This window comes from Rhinopithecus roxellana, chromosome 11, assembly GCF_007565055.1.
Source record: "Rhinopithecus roxellana isolate Shanxi Qingling chromosome 11, ASM756505v1, whole genome shotgun sequence".
In the NCBI taxonomy this organism is placed as follows: Eukaryota; Metazoa; Chordata; class Mammalia; order Primates; family Cercopithecidae; genus Rhinopithecus; species Rhinopithecus roxellana.
In genome coordinates, this window is record NC_044559.1 from 98,613,185 (window position 1) to 98,630,698 (window position 17,514).

Below are 17,514 nucleotides of genomic sequence, written 5' to 3' on the forward strand. Positions count from 1 at the left end.
GTACATGTTTGTTTCGTGCAACCATACAACTTTCATTTTAGTAATTTCTAATGTCCTCTCTCTCCTTTAGCCTTTCCATGATACAGATTGCACCTACTTAGAACCATTTCAATATATGTAGCTATACATTAAATATCTAAAACTTTTTTCAAAAACCACTCAAGCCTATTTCATGCAGAATCCAAAATAACTTTTAAGTGACAGGCAACTGATGTGCAAACTGTGAAGCCACTGGATTTTAAATCTGTATCTCCCATGCACAGTTCGGTTATGCTTTACACCCATAAAAAGCCAATAAGAGCAAGAAGTTTTCTGAGTCAGAATTAAAAAAACAAACAAACAAACAAAGAAAAGGAATGTTTGCATTTATCTTTTCCATGCAGTATATTCCTTTTGATGAGGGGAAAAGAAAACATAATATGAAATGACTTTAAAATGCATGTGTACATATACACACACAAAGAAAAAAAAAACAGAAAATATGGTTCATGGTTACCATAAGCAAGCAAAGCAACTGAAAACATTTTATCATGCACAATATATCATGGCAAACAAGCCAATGAAGTAATACAATTCCTATGCCATATTATGCACAATATATAACCTTTAAAAGATACTTTCACAAGGGCATTTAGAAAGAAGAGTACACTTTTTCCACGAGATATGAAGTCTTGGTACCTTTTGAGATTTTAGGAAAATATTTTCTACTGCACATTATAAAATCACCTGCAACTAAATATGTCCACATCTGTAACTCTTCATCATGGATAAAAGCATATAGTTTATCTCAGATATTTTTTCATAACCTAATCTACATTTAATTTTCAAAAGCTGTCATGGGGGACATCTAAAAAGTACAATTTGTATTTTTAACACCCCATATTTAAGTACCTACAGTAGGATATGTGGGGTGTGTGTATATATGTTTCTCAATTTCAAAGGGACCAATTCTGGTGCCTTCCCATAATATTCATGGGACTCATGGATATCACAAACACTGAAGCAGTCATGAGGTAGACCTGCCACTAGGGAAGAATGGATATAGTAATACCAGCATTTCTTCTGGCAATGGGGCAAGAAACACACAAATGAAGTAAGCACACTTGCTGGGGAGCACAAACACATACTTGGTCCTCTCTGCTTCTACAACTCAAACAAACCAAGCTGGTCACAGAGATTTGCAAGGCCTGCCAAAGGCTAATGTTCTACATCAAAGCTGAATACAGTTTTGCTCCAGGAAAGCCCTGGTTCAGAATAGTGAAACTCAACGAGAAAATGAGAATCTGCTTCAGCTTTTATGTTCTTCTTCATGCTGTGCCCGTGCCATTGCTACAATCCAGTCCTTGGATTAGCAGCACTCCCACAAGGGTGAAGATGTTCATTCCTAGTGTACATTTAAATTCAAACATTCTGAACATATCCTTTCCTAGGCTTACATATTACTCAAAGAAAGTGGAAGAACTAAGGAAAAACTCGCCTATTCATTACCCCTTCTTGCCATAATTCTCAATATTATACTGCTGAACTCTTCTGGAAATGCCACGCTGCAAATGGAAGGTTCGGGGATTCCTTCAATTCAATGATTTGAGCTTAGTCTGTGTCTCACAAGCATTTATTTTTGTAACTATCAGACATTGACAAAGCATCTATCCTTTACCACCGAAGGCTGGCTCTATCAGGCAAAGAAGTCTTTTGAACCATGTCTATGGTTGTATACTTTGCAAGGAATGCCCAACCTACCAATCAGTTACACATTTTATGTTTTAAAGACATATGTTTTGGGATCCCTTTATAACAGGGAATTTCTGGATGTCAGGCACTGAACTAATCCAGAATCTTTTTCCTGGGGGGGAAGAGGTTGGAAAGGCAGCGTGGTGAGGGAAAAGTGGCATTCACTTGGAGTTCCCATAACACCAGTTTTGAGACTTAGTTTTCTTTTAGTCACTTCCTATTCCTATTCATTCCCTTGTTTACCACGCTTATGTACCCTTTCATAAAACAGAAGAGTTCCCTCCTCTTCTAGCAAAAGTCCAGGAACACAAGCTGCATACACCTTAGCTGGATCTAATCAGTAACACTATGATAAGTGGGAAACATTCAATTGACTTGGCCTTAGTGACCAGAATCAGATGGAAACTCACCTGCCTGAAGGGGCCTCCGACCTAAAGCAGCTGGTCCATTGAGCCTGTCCAAAGCTTAACAATGTTGCCTACGGGGTCTCAACCAATTACCCACTGAGGATCTCCAGGGAAAATAGTATTCCAAAGAAAACCTCCTCAATGTATTCCAGTTCTACTGGAAACCATCTAGCTACACACACACACACACACACACCCACACACCCACCCACCCACCCGTCTTTTGCTCTGTAGCATAATATGAGTTAATTTCAGCCCCTATGTTTCTGGGAGGATTTAGACATTTCTGCTAGAGGAGAACTGAGATCTGAGGAAACATTCTTGAATGTGGTAGGTTTCTTTCATTTCTCTTATATTCTCCACTTTGTATTTGAATATGAAAACTTCTCTAATAGTCAAGGGGCTAGGCTCCAGAAGATGATGCTAAGACCATCTCAACTAAGTAGTGCAGTAGTGTCCTGCTGCAGATCTTATATGCTACACTGTTGGCCCACAAAAACAGGACTCCAGAAAAGGTGGGAAAAGCCAAAGTTGTGACTCTTACTGGCAAATTTCCAAACCTCCTTGAACTTAAGAAACTGTGTCAATGGGAAACAGCCAGGAATTATTCACTAATTAAAAAATAATTTTTGTATAATTTCCTCTCATTTAGAATGAGGAGAATGGTTAAAGTGGCACCAATATGTCAGTCAAATACAGTGCTGTGCTCAGTACTCTTAGTTCCCTGCTGGTGGAGGGTGTTGTCTTGAGGGCTGCAGAGATCACCAGAGGTGATGATTACAAGGATGAGGGAAGTAAAGGGAAGAGGAGGCAGAGAGAGAGAGACAGAATATATAAACAGATATGACTGAATGAATCTATATCTTAATAAGTGCATGCCAGCTAACAATGAACGAAAACAATCATCGAGAAAAGAAAAGGGTCTAACCGGTGTAGTGAAGACCAGCCTTAGAACCGATATTTTAATAAAGGACAGGAGGAGAGGAAGTGAGAGTGAGGGAGGGAGGAAAGAAGAAACCTGTAAAGAAGTGCTACCTCAAGAAGGCAAGGAAATGTGATTCTTGCAAAGTAGGAAGAAAAAGCATCGGGACTAGGGCATGCCAACCTATCTATACTGAGAAAAATGAGATGACAAAGTAACTTTATCATTTTTCTACCATTCCAAATATATGAGTAATTTTTCTTCATCTGAGCATAGATCTAAAGTAACTTTCATATTTATCTCCTAGCATAGTTAAAGTAAAAATCAAGGTTTTTAAAGAAAAGTAATAGATATTTCTACTTTAAAAATAGTTAATGGCTTTAAAAACTGTTTGGAAGTATGAGCTAGGGGTGTGTTTACCTCACATCCTCAACTAGGTACAAAATACTACCTAGGTTGTATGATAGGGTTTTCCTGCAGGCAATTTTTCTTTTGCCATTGACTTTCCAAATGATAAAATTTGGTCTGTATAGAAAAAATGTCTCTTCTTATGAAAATCCACATAGATTAGTAAATGTGTTAGAAAACTCACTCATTCCAGGCTCAGTCAAGTAGCTGTAGCGCTTACGTAAAGCTAAGGATGCGAAGCTCTGTCGTCTATCTGTTTTCTCAATCTGAAAAGGAAAAAAAAAAAAAAAAGACAACTCTATTTCCAACTTCCCTGTGACATCTTCACAGTTTTAAAACATTTTGTAGGATGGCATGTTGATAAGTTGTTTATTTTCCTTCTTAGGAAATGTTGATTTCCTACTGGGATTTTATAGCCCCACCCCCCCGTGTCTTAACCAAAATCATCATTTGGCAAATTTAAGAGCACCAACAACAGCAGACTACAGGGAAGTACAAGTAAAAGACAAGCATTACAGAGACTTCTGATGCTGAGCAGTAAATTTTCCTGGATCTGTTCATATCGAAAGCACATATATCACAAAGTACACTCACTCTATGTGAGTACATTCAAGGGAGAAAGGCACACAAAGTTTATTATTCCAATTACTGCTGGGGTTTCTGTATGTTAATAGGCATAAAGTATAGATGAGGAGATTGAAAACAGATGAATGGTTTTGTTAGAAGTACATTTTTTTTGGGGGGGGGGGGCGCGGTGCGGGGTAGGGACGGAGTCTTGCTCTTGTCACCCAGTGGCCAGATCTCGGCTCACTGTAACCTCCGCCTCCTGGGGTCAAGCAATTCTGCCTCAGCCTCCTGAGTAGATGGGATTACAGGCACGCAGCACCACGTCCAGCTAATTTTTGTATTTTTAGTAGAGACGGGGTTTCGCCATGTTGGCTAGGCTGGTGTCGAACTCCCTGATCCCCCCACCCCACCCCCGCCTCGGTCTCCCAAAGTGCTAGGATTATAGGCGCGAGCCACCGCGTGCCTGGCCAGAGGTACTATTACTGTGTCCTAAGGCTACTTGATTCTGTTTATTACTATTGAGTGGGATTTAAAAATCTAATTATCATATAACTTAGAGAAACATTAGGAGGCAACTTGGTTGAACTATATTCTTAAAAAAAGGTCAAGATAAATTTCTTTAGTGAGAATATCAAAGATTTATCAATAGCTAGTAAGCAAATATTTTATATCACATACAACATAAGTTATTTGTACAATAAAATTGCACATATTAAACGTGATCTTGATTTAAATGTTATAACATGCTGGATAGTAGGATATAGTTGATAGTAAAATAGGCACATGAAACTTTTACAAAATGTCTATTTGGCAGGTCCGAAAGTAGTGTGTTATCTCAATTGACTGTTCACAGTCAGTCATAGATAGAACTTCCTGGTCCTACTCTTTCCCCCTTTCTCACTATTGCACTTGACTTGTCTAAAAAAAATTTTAATGTTTATTTATACATGCCAATCTATCACATTTAAAAATGTTTAAAGAACTTTAGTTTCTAAATCATTAGCTGTATTATAATTTTGTTGAGTATATTTAAATACTCTTAAGTACGTGTGGAAGAAGAGTGAACCATTTAAGAAAAATAGATACCCTTTTACCTACTTAAGACCTGCAAAAATATAATTTATATGTTTCCCACACTTTAGCCCTCTGCAACTTCTGTCATACAGATTCAATTTCTATTCTACTTCTGATAGAATAAAAGCAGAAGTGTTTATATTACCTCATCATCTTGATCTGACTCTGTCTCCTTTTGGTTCCAAGATGCATTGCAGAGACAAGGAATATTATAATGGACAGCAGGGAAAAGAATATCAGGATATGAAAAGGACTGAGTAGGGAGCACAAATGCAAGCTGATTTAGAAAGCAAAGCAAATAAAAAAAAGCCAACAAAACATATCAAGAACTGTACATCCATGGCAAATTAACACATGACATTATTTGAAAGCATAAAAATCTATGCGCTACCAGCAGAAGCAAAAGCGATAAACAGAGAAGACTCCATCATACAAACTGTAAGAATTTGACACCACATTAACAAGACTTAGGCAATCTACACGAGGAGATTAATACAACTTCAGTTTTAAGAGCTTTATTCATGTTACAAAGCATTCCTTAATTGCATACCAAAGGCCCACTTCTTCAAGACCAGGGAAAGATGATTTAAAGCAGTACTAAAAGATACCTTTTTATGTGCTGGCAGAGTGATATTTAAGTTGCAAACCGCTGTCTGAGGCAGTCCTTTTGTTGTCTTTGGTTCTTTCAGAAAAGACAGACGACCACAGGGCTCTTGGCTGGTGTCTCTAATCTAGAAGAATTTTGGTAGTTGATGGTTATAGATTGAGATTTATCTGAGGATTTTTAACTGTACAAGAGTTAAATATGTTTGTTTTAACAAGCCCTATGAGAGGCAGGAAAGGTAAAGGGAAAAGATGATTACAATTATGAAGCAACTGGGGCGGTCACATCTGAACTCAACAAGAGTTCGATGCCCGATTCCTAAACGCAGGATTGTTGTGTCTGTGTTGTGATCTAATCCTGACAATTCATAATATAATCTGAGTTATGTGCATTTTCCTTCTAAGTTTTTTTTTTTTTCCTGAAAGCTCCAGCTTTTGCAACAGTAACAGCAAATAATAATGATAAAACAATTTTCCTATCTCCTTTTATTCTTGGAGAAAGAAGATCCCTCTAGAATGTCCCTGGACTCTACCAGAAATGAAAATGAAACTTGAATACTGAATTTGCATTTCATCCATTATTTGATTACTGAATATTAACCAGAAAGAATACATTGTGTTACTCTAGATCGTTTGGTTTTACAAATGTTTGCTTAAACATAAATGTTGTTGAACTCTTTGAAAAATAAAGATCCTTTTTACGAGTTATAAAGCTTTACTGGTTTGAAAGTATACTCTGGTAGAACCAGAACAAAAATCTGACCTTATGAGTTCAGATTTGATGGGATATTACAAATTAAATAAATCATTAAAACCTTTTATTTTTATTCTCTGAGAGTATTTTTTTCCCCATAATTCACAGATTCTCTGTTAAAGACGATTTACCTTGATGGAAAATGGCAGTCTATTTTCTTTGAAAGCATAAAAGTTAAAAACAAGTTGCTGTCCTCCTTTGGTAAGTGGGGCCAAATTTCCATAACAATCAACATAAATAGGTTTTCCTTCCAGAACCTTTTAGAGTAAAAGAAATAAATGATTTAATGTTAATCTGAGTTTGAAATATTTTGAGATTTTTATGTCACATAACATGAAAAGACTGACATGATACTATGTCACATTTGTCTCTGTTAGGCAGTTACTTCTGTGGTGCTATTTGCAATAAACATAATGTTGTGTGCTTACAATTCACCAATTGTAATTGGAATCCATAGCATGGACACATACAGAACAGAATTATACATTTATTTTTATTCTGGCAACTTTAAAAATATTTAATAATATGCCTGACATCAATCACTTATTTGTATAGATTTTGAAAGCTATCTCTTTTTTTTTTTTTTGGACTGTTAGATCCTTACATGTTCACTGGGTTTGAAAAAGGAAAATCATAGTAATGTGTATAAACAGTGATTCTGGAAAGTAGGTAACTCAAGTGGCCACAAGAAAATGGAGACCATAACTTAAATTCATTAGTACTATGTTTTAACCAGTTAAGACAGCACCGAAGACACTTAAAATAATTTGAGTATTGGCCGGGCGTGGTGACTCATGTAATGCCAGTGCTTTGGGAGGCCAAGGCAGGTGGATCACGAGGTCAGGAGTTTGAGACCAGCCTGGCTAACACGGCAAAACCTCATTTCTACTAAAAATACACAAAATTAGCTGGGTATGGTGGCAGGCACCTGTAATCCCAGCTACCTGGGAGGCTGAGGCAGGAGAATTGTTTGAACCCAGGAGGCGGAGGTTGCAGTAAGCTAAAACTGCGCCACTGCACTCCAGCCTGGGCAATAGAGCAAGGCTCTGTCTCAAAAAAAAAAAAAAAAAAAAAAAAAAAAAGATTAAAAAAATTTGAGTATTAATTTATATCACATTTTTTAAAGTAAAAGTAAAATCGATAATGCACTTGGTATTTTATAGTAAGTACTATTAAGGCCACAAAATAAAACCCCATATCTCATATAATGAAATGAACTTGTTTTTATGAACAAGGTACCTCAATATCTTTGCTTCTTGCAACTTCCTCAAAATTCTCTTGTTGCTCTAAAGTTTTGTCCACTTTGTCATCTGTCATGCAGAAACATCGCAAGGAAGATTCTACAGGATCATTCATTTTGGCAAAAACAACAAACTTGGCCATATATGGAACACATATCAATTCTCTGTACAGTTGCGTGGCTAACCCCACAGTTTCTAAAACTTGATGGCAGTCTGCAAGCCAAAATCTGAGCAAAACGAAAAACAGAAGTATGAAAATGTGGCCATTTAAAAGCCAAATCTTAAAAAGACTCACAATTTAAAAAATCAGAATATATAAAGGAACTAACCCAAAATGTTATTAACTTGTTCATTTAAATAGCAAAGACGTTTTCTCCATGTATCAAACACAGAAACCCTGTGTTTGTCATTTGAGGATAATTTTGATAAGCAAATACTAAGAATTTTTTTTTTTCTCACAACATTTTTTTTTAAGTATTGAACACAACAATTTTTACTTTCCAAAAGGTAATAAAAACTAATTCCTTACTGCTTTTTGGAATCCTTTATTTCCATACCTGGCTGAAACATTGGTTGTAAAAGAGACACAGTCTTTTATAAACGTCAAAGGAGTTGTTCCTGTGATGTCTTCCCACTGAGCAGGCGAAGTGCCCCCTGAGAGAACAACAACAGATACGTTGACTTTATCATGGGAGATGTTCCTCGTAACATTTTCATCATCTCCTGTTCTTCTTTCTGCATAGCCACAAACTGGCAAAACTTCAGCACCTTCAGTTTAATAGTGTGTACTAAAGGTAGTTTTCCTCTCTACTCTCCTTTTATACTTTTACCAGGCTTATTGTGATTTCCTTGTAAGATGTTATTAAATTAGAAAAAATTCCTTGTTTTTTGTCTGGGTACTAATGAATGGCTTAAACTTGGGGCAGCCACAATTTATAAGTGTATTTTATAAATGTGATTTGTAAGTGCAAAGATTTGTTGTTTCAGATGGATAATTAAGTCTCTTTCACTTTTTTTTTTTTTTTTTTTTTGAGACGGAGTCTCGCTCTTGTTGCCAAGACTGGAGTGCAATGGTACGATCTCAGTTCACTGCAACCTCCGCCTCCTGGGTTCAAGTGATTCTCCTGCCTCAGCCTCCCCAGTAGCTGGGATTACAGGCGCCCACCACCACGCCCAGCTAAGTTTTGTACTTTTAGTAGAGACGGGGTTTCATCATGTTGGCCAGGCTGGTCTCAAACTCCTGACCTCAGGTGATCCACCCGCCTTGGCTTCCCGAGGTGCTGGGATTACAGGCGTGAGTCACCACGCCCAGCCTCTTACTCTTTAAAAAGGTAAGAACTACCAAAGTTAAGAAACAGCTCAGTCTGTACATGGCATTCTGTACGATTAATTACCGAGGGTAAAAAGGGGCATCAGCCATTAAAATTACTCTTTGGAGAACAAAAGAAGAACAAAAACAAAGCCTATCTTTAATAATCTTGGAATTGCAGTTAAAAATCAGATTAGAATAGGTGAGAATAACCATGTACTCAACATTTTCCTATTACTAGTGCTCTGTGAGACATGTATTTTTCCCAAAGTCCACCCAATGTCCTTATAGTTTAAAGTATGTTGCCAGGTCCATTACCTCTGTCTAGGTCACCAAGAAATTACTTAGATTGAATCTAGAAATTACCTAGATGTTCCAGTAGATTCAATGATACTTCTACTAATGCTAACCTTAATAGCAGGAAAGATGCTATCGCTAAATTTTAAATGAGTCATGAGACCAGGATCTTACAGAAATGATCCTTGGGAAACCAGGGATGAGGTGATGGACAAGTAAAATGTTTTGTTCTTTTATTTTCTCTTATAATGTTGGTATGGATATTTCAAAGGTTTTATGTCTTTGTACGGAATCTTTGGAATCAATAGGAAGTACAGCAGTGACTTAACCAAACCTGTAATGCTACAGAGAAGACGCAGATTGGGTGTACTGTCCCCTTTGTATCCATTGGATACACCTTCTCCTGAGGGCGGGGGGACTGGAATGGTCATTGTGATTGGTTTATGGAATTTCCTTCTTCTTGGTTCCACAGTGACAATTGGGCTAAACGTTGCTTTGTTTCCAAGGATCTTTTTCACAATTTCATCTGGAACAGGCTGGGCCTAGAGACAGAGAAAGGACTTTAAATGAAAGTGACTTCCTCCCCGCTCCCCCAGTCAGGAAGTTTACTTTTTAAGTGAGAAGGGAAAAAACAAAAACAGACAACCAAAAAAAACCCCATGTCTTTTTTAACCTTTCTTACTATTTTAGGAAAGCATGAATAAACAAAACCAAACACTAGGACAGGAACTGGTCAGTCTGAGTATTTCCCCAGTAGAACACAGACAGCACTGGCCTGCAGGAAAGAGAGGGGATCCAGTCTCATGGCATACAAATTTCTTAGCCTAGTCCAGATTAAAGGACAATAAATGCTGAGTCCAATATATTTTAAACCTATGCAAGACATTCAGTAAAACCTCATAAAGGCAACTCATATCCACATAAAAACTGAGGCTTTCAGAATTAATAACAAAAAGGCATTCAAAATTTCAAAAGATTTCAATTCTAGTTGACTAAGCCTCTCTTCTACCATTTGGTTTCTTTTCTATTTGGTAAAATAACTTGATATGGGAGGCAGGTGAAGGGAGCTTCATACCCCTGAAATGTAAGGTGGTCTCATTAGGGCTAAGTACTTAATCAAGGTCATTTCAGGACTTCAGTGTGCTTGGCTCAAAACAGACAAACAAACAAAACCCAGTAACTCCATTGGGCAGGGGAGTCCAGCCCCACGAGAATAACAGAACCTTTAAACTATTAATTACGATACTAACAACATCAATTAAGTTACTTTAGTTCATTTTCCTTATTCAGTAAGGAAAAAAAGAACTAAAGTCTAGCTGAAATAAATATAAGAAAAATCTTTTTTTCCCAAGATTTCCAGTCAACTTTCCAAACCAAATCAAGTTCCAATTGGTTTGGATAAAACCCAGTATTTATGATTTACTTCAATCAAATGAAAACACTAAAGCTTGCAGGCTTCACTCTAAGTGATTTTTATGATGTGGCGTATCATAAACCACGGCTTGGTATGTTGTTCCACATACTGAGACCAATAACCTATGATTGAAAACATTATTTTTCATCAGAAACCAACTGAGACTTTTAAACAGAACAACCCTAAAATATGTATCTTATTTAACAAGCCAGTAAGCTAACTTTATACTTGGTGCTTTTTATTTGAAATAAGTAAATGATTCCCCAAATTGCCTAATTAGCAGTATCATTAAGGATGAGTTAGAATAACTATTTCCAGAGCAAAACATGCACTCACATGCTCTCTGCACATACTGAGGGAAACAACTTTTTGTGAACATTACCTGGAGGCCCACTCGAATTCTTTTAGTTAGAGCACCCTCTGGGAAAGATGCTTGAACAAGGGGCACTGTGGTGCTGCTCAGAATGCCACCTTCAGGACCAATCTGGTTGCTTTCCTGCTTAATCCGTGAAACCACTGCAAAATACTGGGGGAAATCTTTCGTGATAATCCTGCAGATACGCTTTTTCCCTAACTCTTCTGGGCTATCAAGTTCTGAAAAGACAAATGAAAGAAAATGCCATGAGAATAAGCATATCTACAACATACCTTAAGTCAAAATGATGCTTATTTATTTATTTATTTATTTTGAGACGGAGTTTCACTCTTGTTGCCCAGGCTAGACTGCAATGGCATGATCTTGGCTCACCACAACTTCTGCCTCCCTCGTTCAAGCAATTCTCCTGCCTCAGCCTCCTGAGTAGCTGGGATTACAGGCATGCGCCTCCACGCCCAGCTAATTTTGTATTTTCAGTAGAGACAGGGTTTCTCCATGTTGTCCAGGATGGTCTTGAACTCCCGACCTCCGGTGACCTGCCTGCCTCGACCTCCCAAAGTGCTGGGATTACAGGCGTGAGCCACTGGGCCCGGACGATACATCATTTTAATAGTCAAAATCATTTATACTCCATAGCCTAAACAGTTTTTATGATAAAGAGAAAATAGCAGTGACCATAAAATACTGGGTTTTGCAAAAATATTATAAAACTACTAATATAAGTATTTGTAGAAAATATTTTTACTGAGTGGGAACAAACATTTTCAAGAACTGACATTTTACCGCCTGTGGATAAATTCCCAGTTTTCAAGAACAAGAGTGGGAATTTATAATACTTTGCCCCCAAGTTGCCAAAAGTAGAAATGAGTTAGGAAAAAAAAAAGTGAGGCCTCATAAGAAAGTGAATAAGAGCTTAAGTATGCCTGAAAGCTCCAGAACTTCATTTAAAAACCTCTTTCAAATAGTTTAAAGTTATCCAAATGTTTAGCATCATCATCACCAATTTCTTCGTGCCTACTGATGGCTCTCATGCATGGAACTCAACCTGTCCACACACGGATACATCTTCTTCCCTCCAGTTTACCTCCAAAACTACTTTCCTCCATAGTCCTAACTCTAGGAAGGGTTTACAGTCTACTCACTCCTTCACTCTAATAGTTATGACTCAGCTTCCTTCATACTTTACAAATGGTCACAATCCAAGTCCAGTTGATTCTCTTTTGGACGTGGCTCACCCTCCTGTCACCTGGGTGTTCAGGCCCTGTTTTAGCTTTGCCTAATTGCTAAGACCACCTCCCAACCAACTCACCTCTCTCACTCCTGTCTATCCCCCATAGTGCATCCAGATGTGTGTGTGCATGTGTGTGTGTGTTTCAAAGCCAAATTTTATGCCTACTTCTGGTGGGCTTCATTGGAATAAATTAAAAATTTTTTCGAGACCATCCTGGCTAACACGGTGAAATCCCATCTCTACTAAAAAATACAAAAAATTAGTCGGGCGTGGTGGCAGGCGCCTGTAGTCCCAGCTACTCGGGAGGCTGAGGCAGGAGAATGGCGTGAACCCAGGAGGCGGAGCTTGCAGTGAGCTGAGATCCAGTCACTGCACTCCAGCCTGGGCGGCAGAGCGAGACTCCACCTCCAAAAAAAAAAAAATTTTTTTTTATAGCATAAGTGTTTGAGATTAGCAAGAGTATTTTGAAAAAGTAGGTTTGTGAAGGAGGATTTATCTTATATGATATTAAAATTTACTCAGAAGTACCATAAACAGTTAAACACACACATTATAGAAATATAAGAATTTTACATAGAAATAGAAAAATAGGTTCGGGGACAATCATAGAGATTCAAGAAATAGATTCAAGTTTAAATATGTATACTGTATATATATAAATCCATATATATTTACTTTTATATATGTATTATGTATTTAAGTTATATTTAAATCAAGGTCATATATTTAAGTTTCAAATAAGTGGGAGAAAGATGATTTATTTAAAAGATGGTATCTACAGAATAGGAAATCTATTTGGAAAAACAAAGCTAAATCACATCTTATTGTATATAAATAAAAAATTCCATTTGCTTAGGAGACAACTATTTTTAAAAATTAAAATTTGGCCAGGCGTAGTGGCTCATGCCTGTAATCCCAGCACTTTGGAAGGCCGAGGCAGATCACGACGTCAGGAGTTCAAGACCAGCCTGGTCAAAAAGGGGAAACCCCATCTCTACTAAAAAGTACAAAATTTAGCTGGGTGTGGTGGCGTGCACCTGTAATCCCAGCTACTTGGGGGGCTGAAACAGAAGAATCACTTGAACCCGGGAGGCAAAGGTTGCAGTGAGCTGAGATCATGCCACTCCCTCCATCCTGGGTGATAGAGTGAGACTCCATTTCAAAAAAAAAAAAAAATTAAAATCTTACCAAAAAATTCAGGAAAATATGGTTCAGCTTTAGTTAAGGGAAACTTCCTATACAAAACTGGAAACCCAGAAGCCTAAAAGCATAATATAAAAGGTAATATATTTGACTACATAAAAATGTAAAGATTTCCATGACAAAAAGAGTAAACTTGAAAAACAAAAAGTAGACTGGAAAAATAGCCACACCTGACAAATAAAAGATTAATATGCTCAATACCAAATGTATTAATAACAGGATAGCAGACAAGTCAATAGACAATAGCAAAATATTATAAACAGGCAATTCACAGAAGCTGAAAAATGGTCAATAAAACATATTACAAGTTCAAACTGGATAATTTACATGGAGATGCCAATTATAATGAGACACTATCTCCCTCCACACCTACTTCTTGGATTAGCTAAAATGAAACACTAATAACATCTTGTTATCAGAGAAAAATTAAGGGAAACAAGTGCTTTCATTATTGCAGGTGGGTATGAATGGCAATAATCTTTTAACAGTGTAACTGGGCATCATCTATTCAAATTGAAAATGCACCTACCCTGGACCCAGCAATACCATTTACTGACATTTTTTTTTTTTTTTGAGACAGATCTCACCTTCTCGCCCAGGAGTGCAGTGGGCAGGATCTCGGCTCATTGCAACCTCTGCCTTCCCGGTTCTAGTGATTCTCCTGCCTCAGCCTCCTGAATAGTTGGGATTACAGGCACATGCCACCACACCTGGCTAATTTTTGTATTTTTAGTAGAGACAGGGTTTCACCATGTTGGCCAGGCTTGGTCTCAAACTCTTGACCTCAGGTGATCCCCCGCCTTGGCCCTACAAAGTGTTGGGACTACAGGCGTGAGCCACAGCACTCAGCAGCATTGCTTATAAAGACTAAAGCCTGAAAGAACTTTCATCTTTATCAATAAGGGAATGGTTACATAATTAACAGTTTACCCATATTCTAGACATTCCTGCGGTTAGTAAACAGAATGATTCCAATTCATTCATTTACCAAGTTTCTACTGAGGGACCACCATGTAGAGCACTGATCTAATCACTGGTGATAGGGTAGAGAGGAAATTAAAGTCACTCTCACATGGAAATTTTATTCTAATAGGGGATAAAGAGGGGTAGGTACATCACTAAACAAATATGAAGAAAACATAAATCAAGGTGAGGGAATAGAATGTGACCAGGGAGGGTGGGGGTGGGAGGAGAGGTTCTCATTTGAACAGGATGATTTGAGATGTGACACTAGAGGGCAGACCTGGAGGGAGGGAGAAAGGGAGGGAGCCAGGCAGACAGTGAATGCCCTGTATAACCTGCAGAAATTGCTGTATACCTGAGCAAGATGCACAGCAATGTGCATGGGATGATCCTTTATAGGGGAAAATGTAATCTGCATTTTGTTTGTTTTTGTTTTTGAGATGGAGTCTCGCTCTGTGGCCAGGCTGGAGTGCAGTGGCACAATCTCGACTCACTGCAACCTCCACCTCCCAGGTTCAAGTGATTCTCCTGCCTCAGCCTCCCGAGTAGCTGGGACTACAGGTGCGCGACACCATGCCCAGCTAATTTTCCTATTTTTAGTAGAGACGGGGTTTCACCATGTTGGCCAGGATGGTCTCGATCTCTGACCTCATGATCCGCCTGCCTTGGACTCCCAAAGTGCTGGGATTACAGGTGCGAGCCACTGCGCTAGGCCATGTTTGTATATTTTCATAAGAAATATATACAAGAAACATTCTAGGCTGTTAGCAATGGTTACCTCAGAGGAACAGGAAATGGAATTGGGGAGGGGAGATAAGAGGGTAGGGAACAAGGAGTATTACCCTTGGGTTGATATAGCTGCGCTTGTTTTACCTATTAACAAAATAAAGGAAAAAATTTCCCAAACTTTGGGGGATGGGGGGTTGTTTTTGCTGTTCATTACTCCTGTAGGCCTCTTTTCATACCTCAGATGCATACTGCACGTGTTCCACTGTCCCTTCACTATTAACATTTCTGCCTCCTTTATCAGATAATGTGAGGCTGAGATTATGGCTTATTTCAAATAGAAATTTGTAGAATGACAAAATGAATGATTAGGTAATTGGATCAATACATCTTTTCATTTTATGGATCAACCACTATACTCTGAGATGGGAGGATCAAATTATCAACTAGGAGAGAAACAGGGTTCAACCCAGATTTTAAAAATGAGCCATCAACAGAACTTTTATTATCAAACATTGATTTCCCAAATGGAAGAATGATTATAGAACTATTTTCTTCTTTAATTAACAATGGTAACTATTAGAAAAAAAGGAACTGGAATTTTACTCCTTTTTGCCTCCTCAAGTATGTTCTTCTCCTCTGTAAACCTAAACACTGAAATCCTAGTGTAGGAAAAGAAAAGAAAACAAAGAATTTTGTTTTGTTCTGTTTTGAGACAGAGTCTCTCTCTGTTGGCCAGGATGGAGTGCAGGGGCACCATCTCAGCTCACTGCAACCTCCACCTCCCAGGCTCAAGCTTCTCCTACCTCAGCCTCCCAAGTAGCTGGGATTACAGGCGTGTGCCACCATACCCGGCTAATTTTTGTATTTTTAGTAGAGACGGGGTTTCACCATGTCGGCCAGGCTGGTCTCAAACTCCTGATCTCAGGCAATCCGCCTGCCTCAGCCTCCCAAAGTGCTGGGATTACAGGCGTGAACCACCGCGCCCAACCAGAATTTTTAAAAAAGAAAGTTTTCCTACAGAAAAACAGGAAAGAATCAGTCTGCTTAGGAGTTTTTACATTCTGGAGGAGTTTTTACCTATTCAATGTAACTGAAAGGAGATAAACGTTTTCCATAGATAACAAATATAGTTCCCTTTCCATGATTTGGCTTACTTAAGAGAGTGGATTCCTCAAGTTCATAACTCAGGTTGCAGCTGAGAAAGTTCTGACTATCTATTTAAATTGCTATACAACGTATCATCATCGGCTAAGCAGATATTTTTTCACTTCAGCCACAAAGATGTCATTATGTTCTCCTTCAAAATGGCTCAGGACTCCTTATGGTGCTAGCAATTTAAGGAGACATGACCATGAAATTACATCCTTCAAATGGGGCAGATTTCCTAATTCTGCTTACAACAAACTGTGTATCCTGTGAGTATGAAATTTACTCGAGATCAGTCTAGACCCACCAGAGGAACTGAGGCATCTTTTGGGGAATGGCAGTATTGTACACTTCTTAGCTATTTTTGTGTGTGAGAGAGTTCTGGGTATATGTGCACACGTTTGTGAGGATTACAAGTAGAAAGAAACAGCTATAACACCCTTGAAAACGATGATAGCACTGAATTGAGAAGAACTGCCACTTTGTGTAATAGAGGTAGGCTGACCACAGCTAAGCTATACCTTGTCACCTTTGATTGCCACTTTGTGTATTAGAGGCAAGCTGACCACACTTAAGCTATACTCTATCACCTTTGATAAGGCATTAAAGCCACCCCAAATATAAAGTGAACATGTACATTTCAGATGCAGCAGACAAGTTGTAAGTGGAAACGCTCAGATTTCTAACTATATAAACAGAGAAGCTCCCAGGAGAAGCTGATCAGTACCCTCCACATTCAACTTCTGACACATTTTAGAATTTCCCAGCAGCTCGGGGACCCTCTGTCTTGTGTCCATTTTTTTCAAAGCTTTTAGCAATTCTTTTGACACCATTAAATTCTTTGACACCATTAAAATTTGACACCATTAAAATTGACCTTCAATGTACATTTTAACAGTATTTTGAAGATAAGCCCCAAATGTGGGAATTTCAGGCACTGCTGTAGGCAAGGGGGACATTTAGCATCTCCATGTACTATTCCTTAAATAGAATCACATACACTGCCTTCTTCAACACTCAGACTTCCAGGTGTCTACATGATGAAATGGAGAAACAGTATTCTATTTTTTTTTTTTTTTTTTTTTTTTTGAGACAGGGTCTTACTCACTCTGTTGCTTAGGATAGAGTACCGTGGCGTG

At 38.2% G+C, this 17,514-nt stretch overlaps 1 protein-coding gene across 4 annotated transcripts in view; it reads right to left on the reverse strand.

The window, feature by feature from the left end:
- ANK3 (ankyrin 3) overlaps window positions 1-17,514 on the reverse strand; it is a 707,809-nt gene that overhangs the window by 50,496 nt on the left and 639,799 nt on the right. For 3 of the 4 annotated variants that reach the window (XM_030941096.1, XM_010364953.2, XM_010364951.2), the window contains 7 exons: window positions 11,110-11,321; window positions 9,648-9,855; window positions 8,265-8,361; window positions 7,706-7,934; window positions 6,598-6,723; window positions 5,718-5,840; window positions 3,653-3,734 (listed from right to left, as the gene is read on the reverse strand). In XM_030941096.1, the coding sequence (XP_030796956.1) occupies window positions 3,653-3,734; window positions 5,718-5,840; window positions 6,598-6,723; window positions 7,706-7,934; window positions 8,265-8,361; window positions 9,648-9,855; window positions 11,110-11,321 (1,077 nt within the window). Of the gene's footprint in view, window positions 1-3,652; window positions 3,735-5,254; window positions 5,282-5,717; window positions 5,841-6,597; window positions 6,724-7,705; window positions 7,935-8,264; window positions 8,362-9,647; window positions 9,856-11,109; window positions 11,322-17,514 lie in introns of all 4 variants that reach the window. The other variant, XM_010364950.2, reaches the window with a different exon arrangement.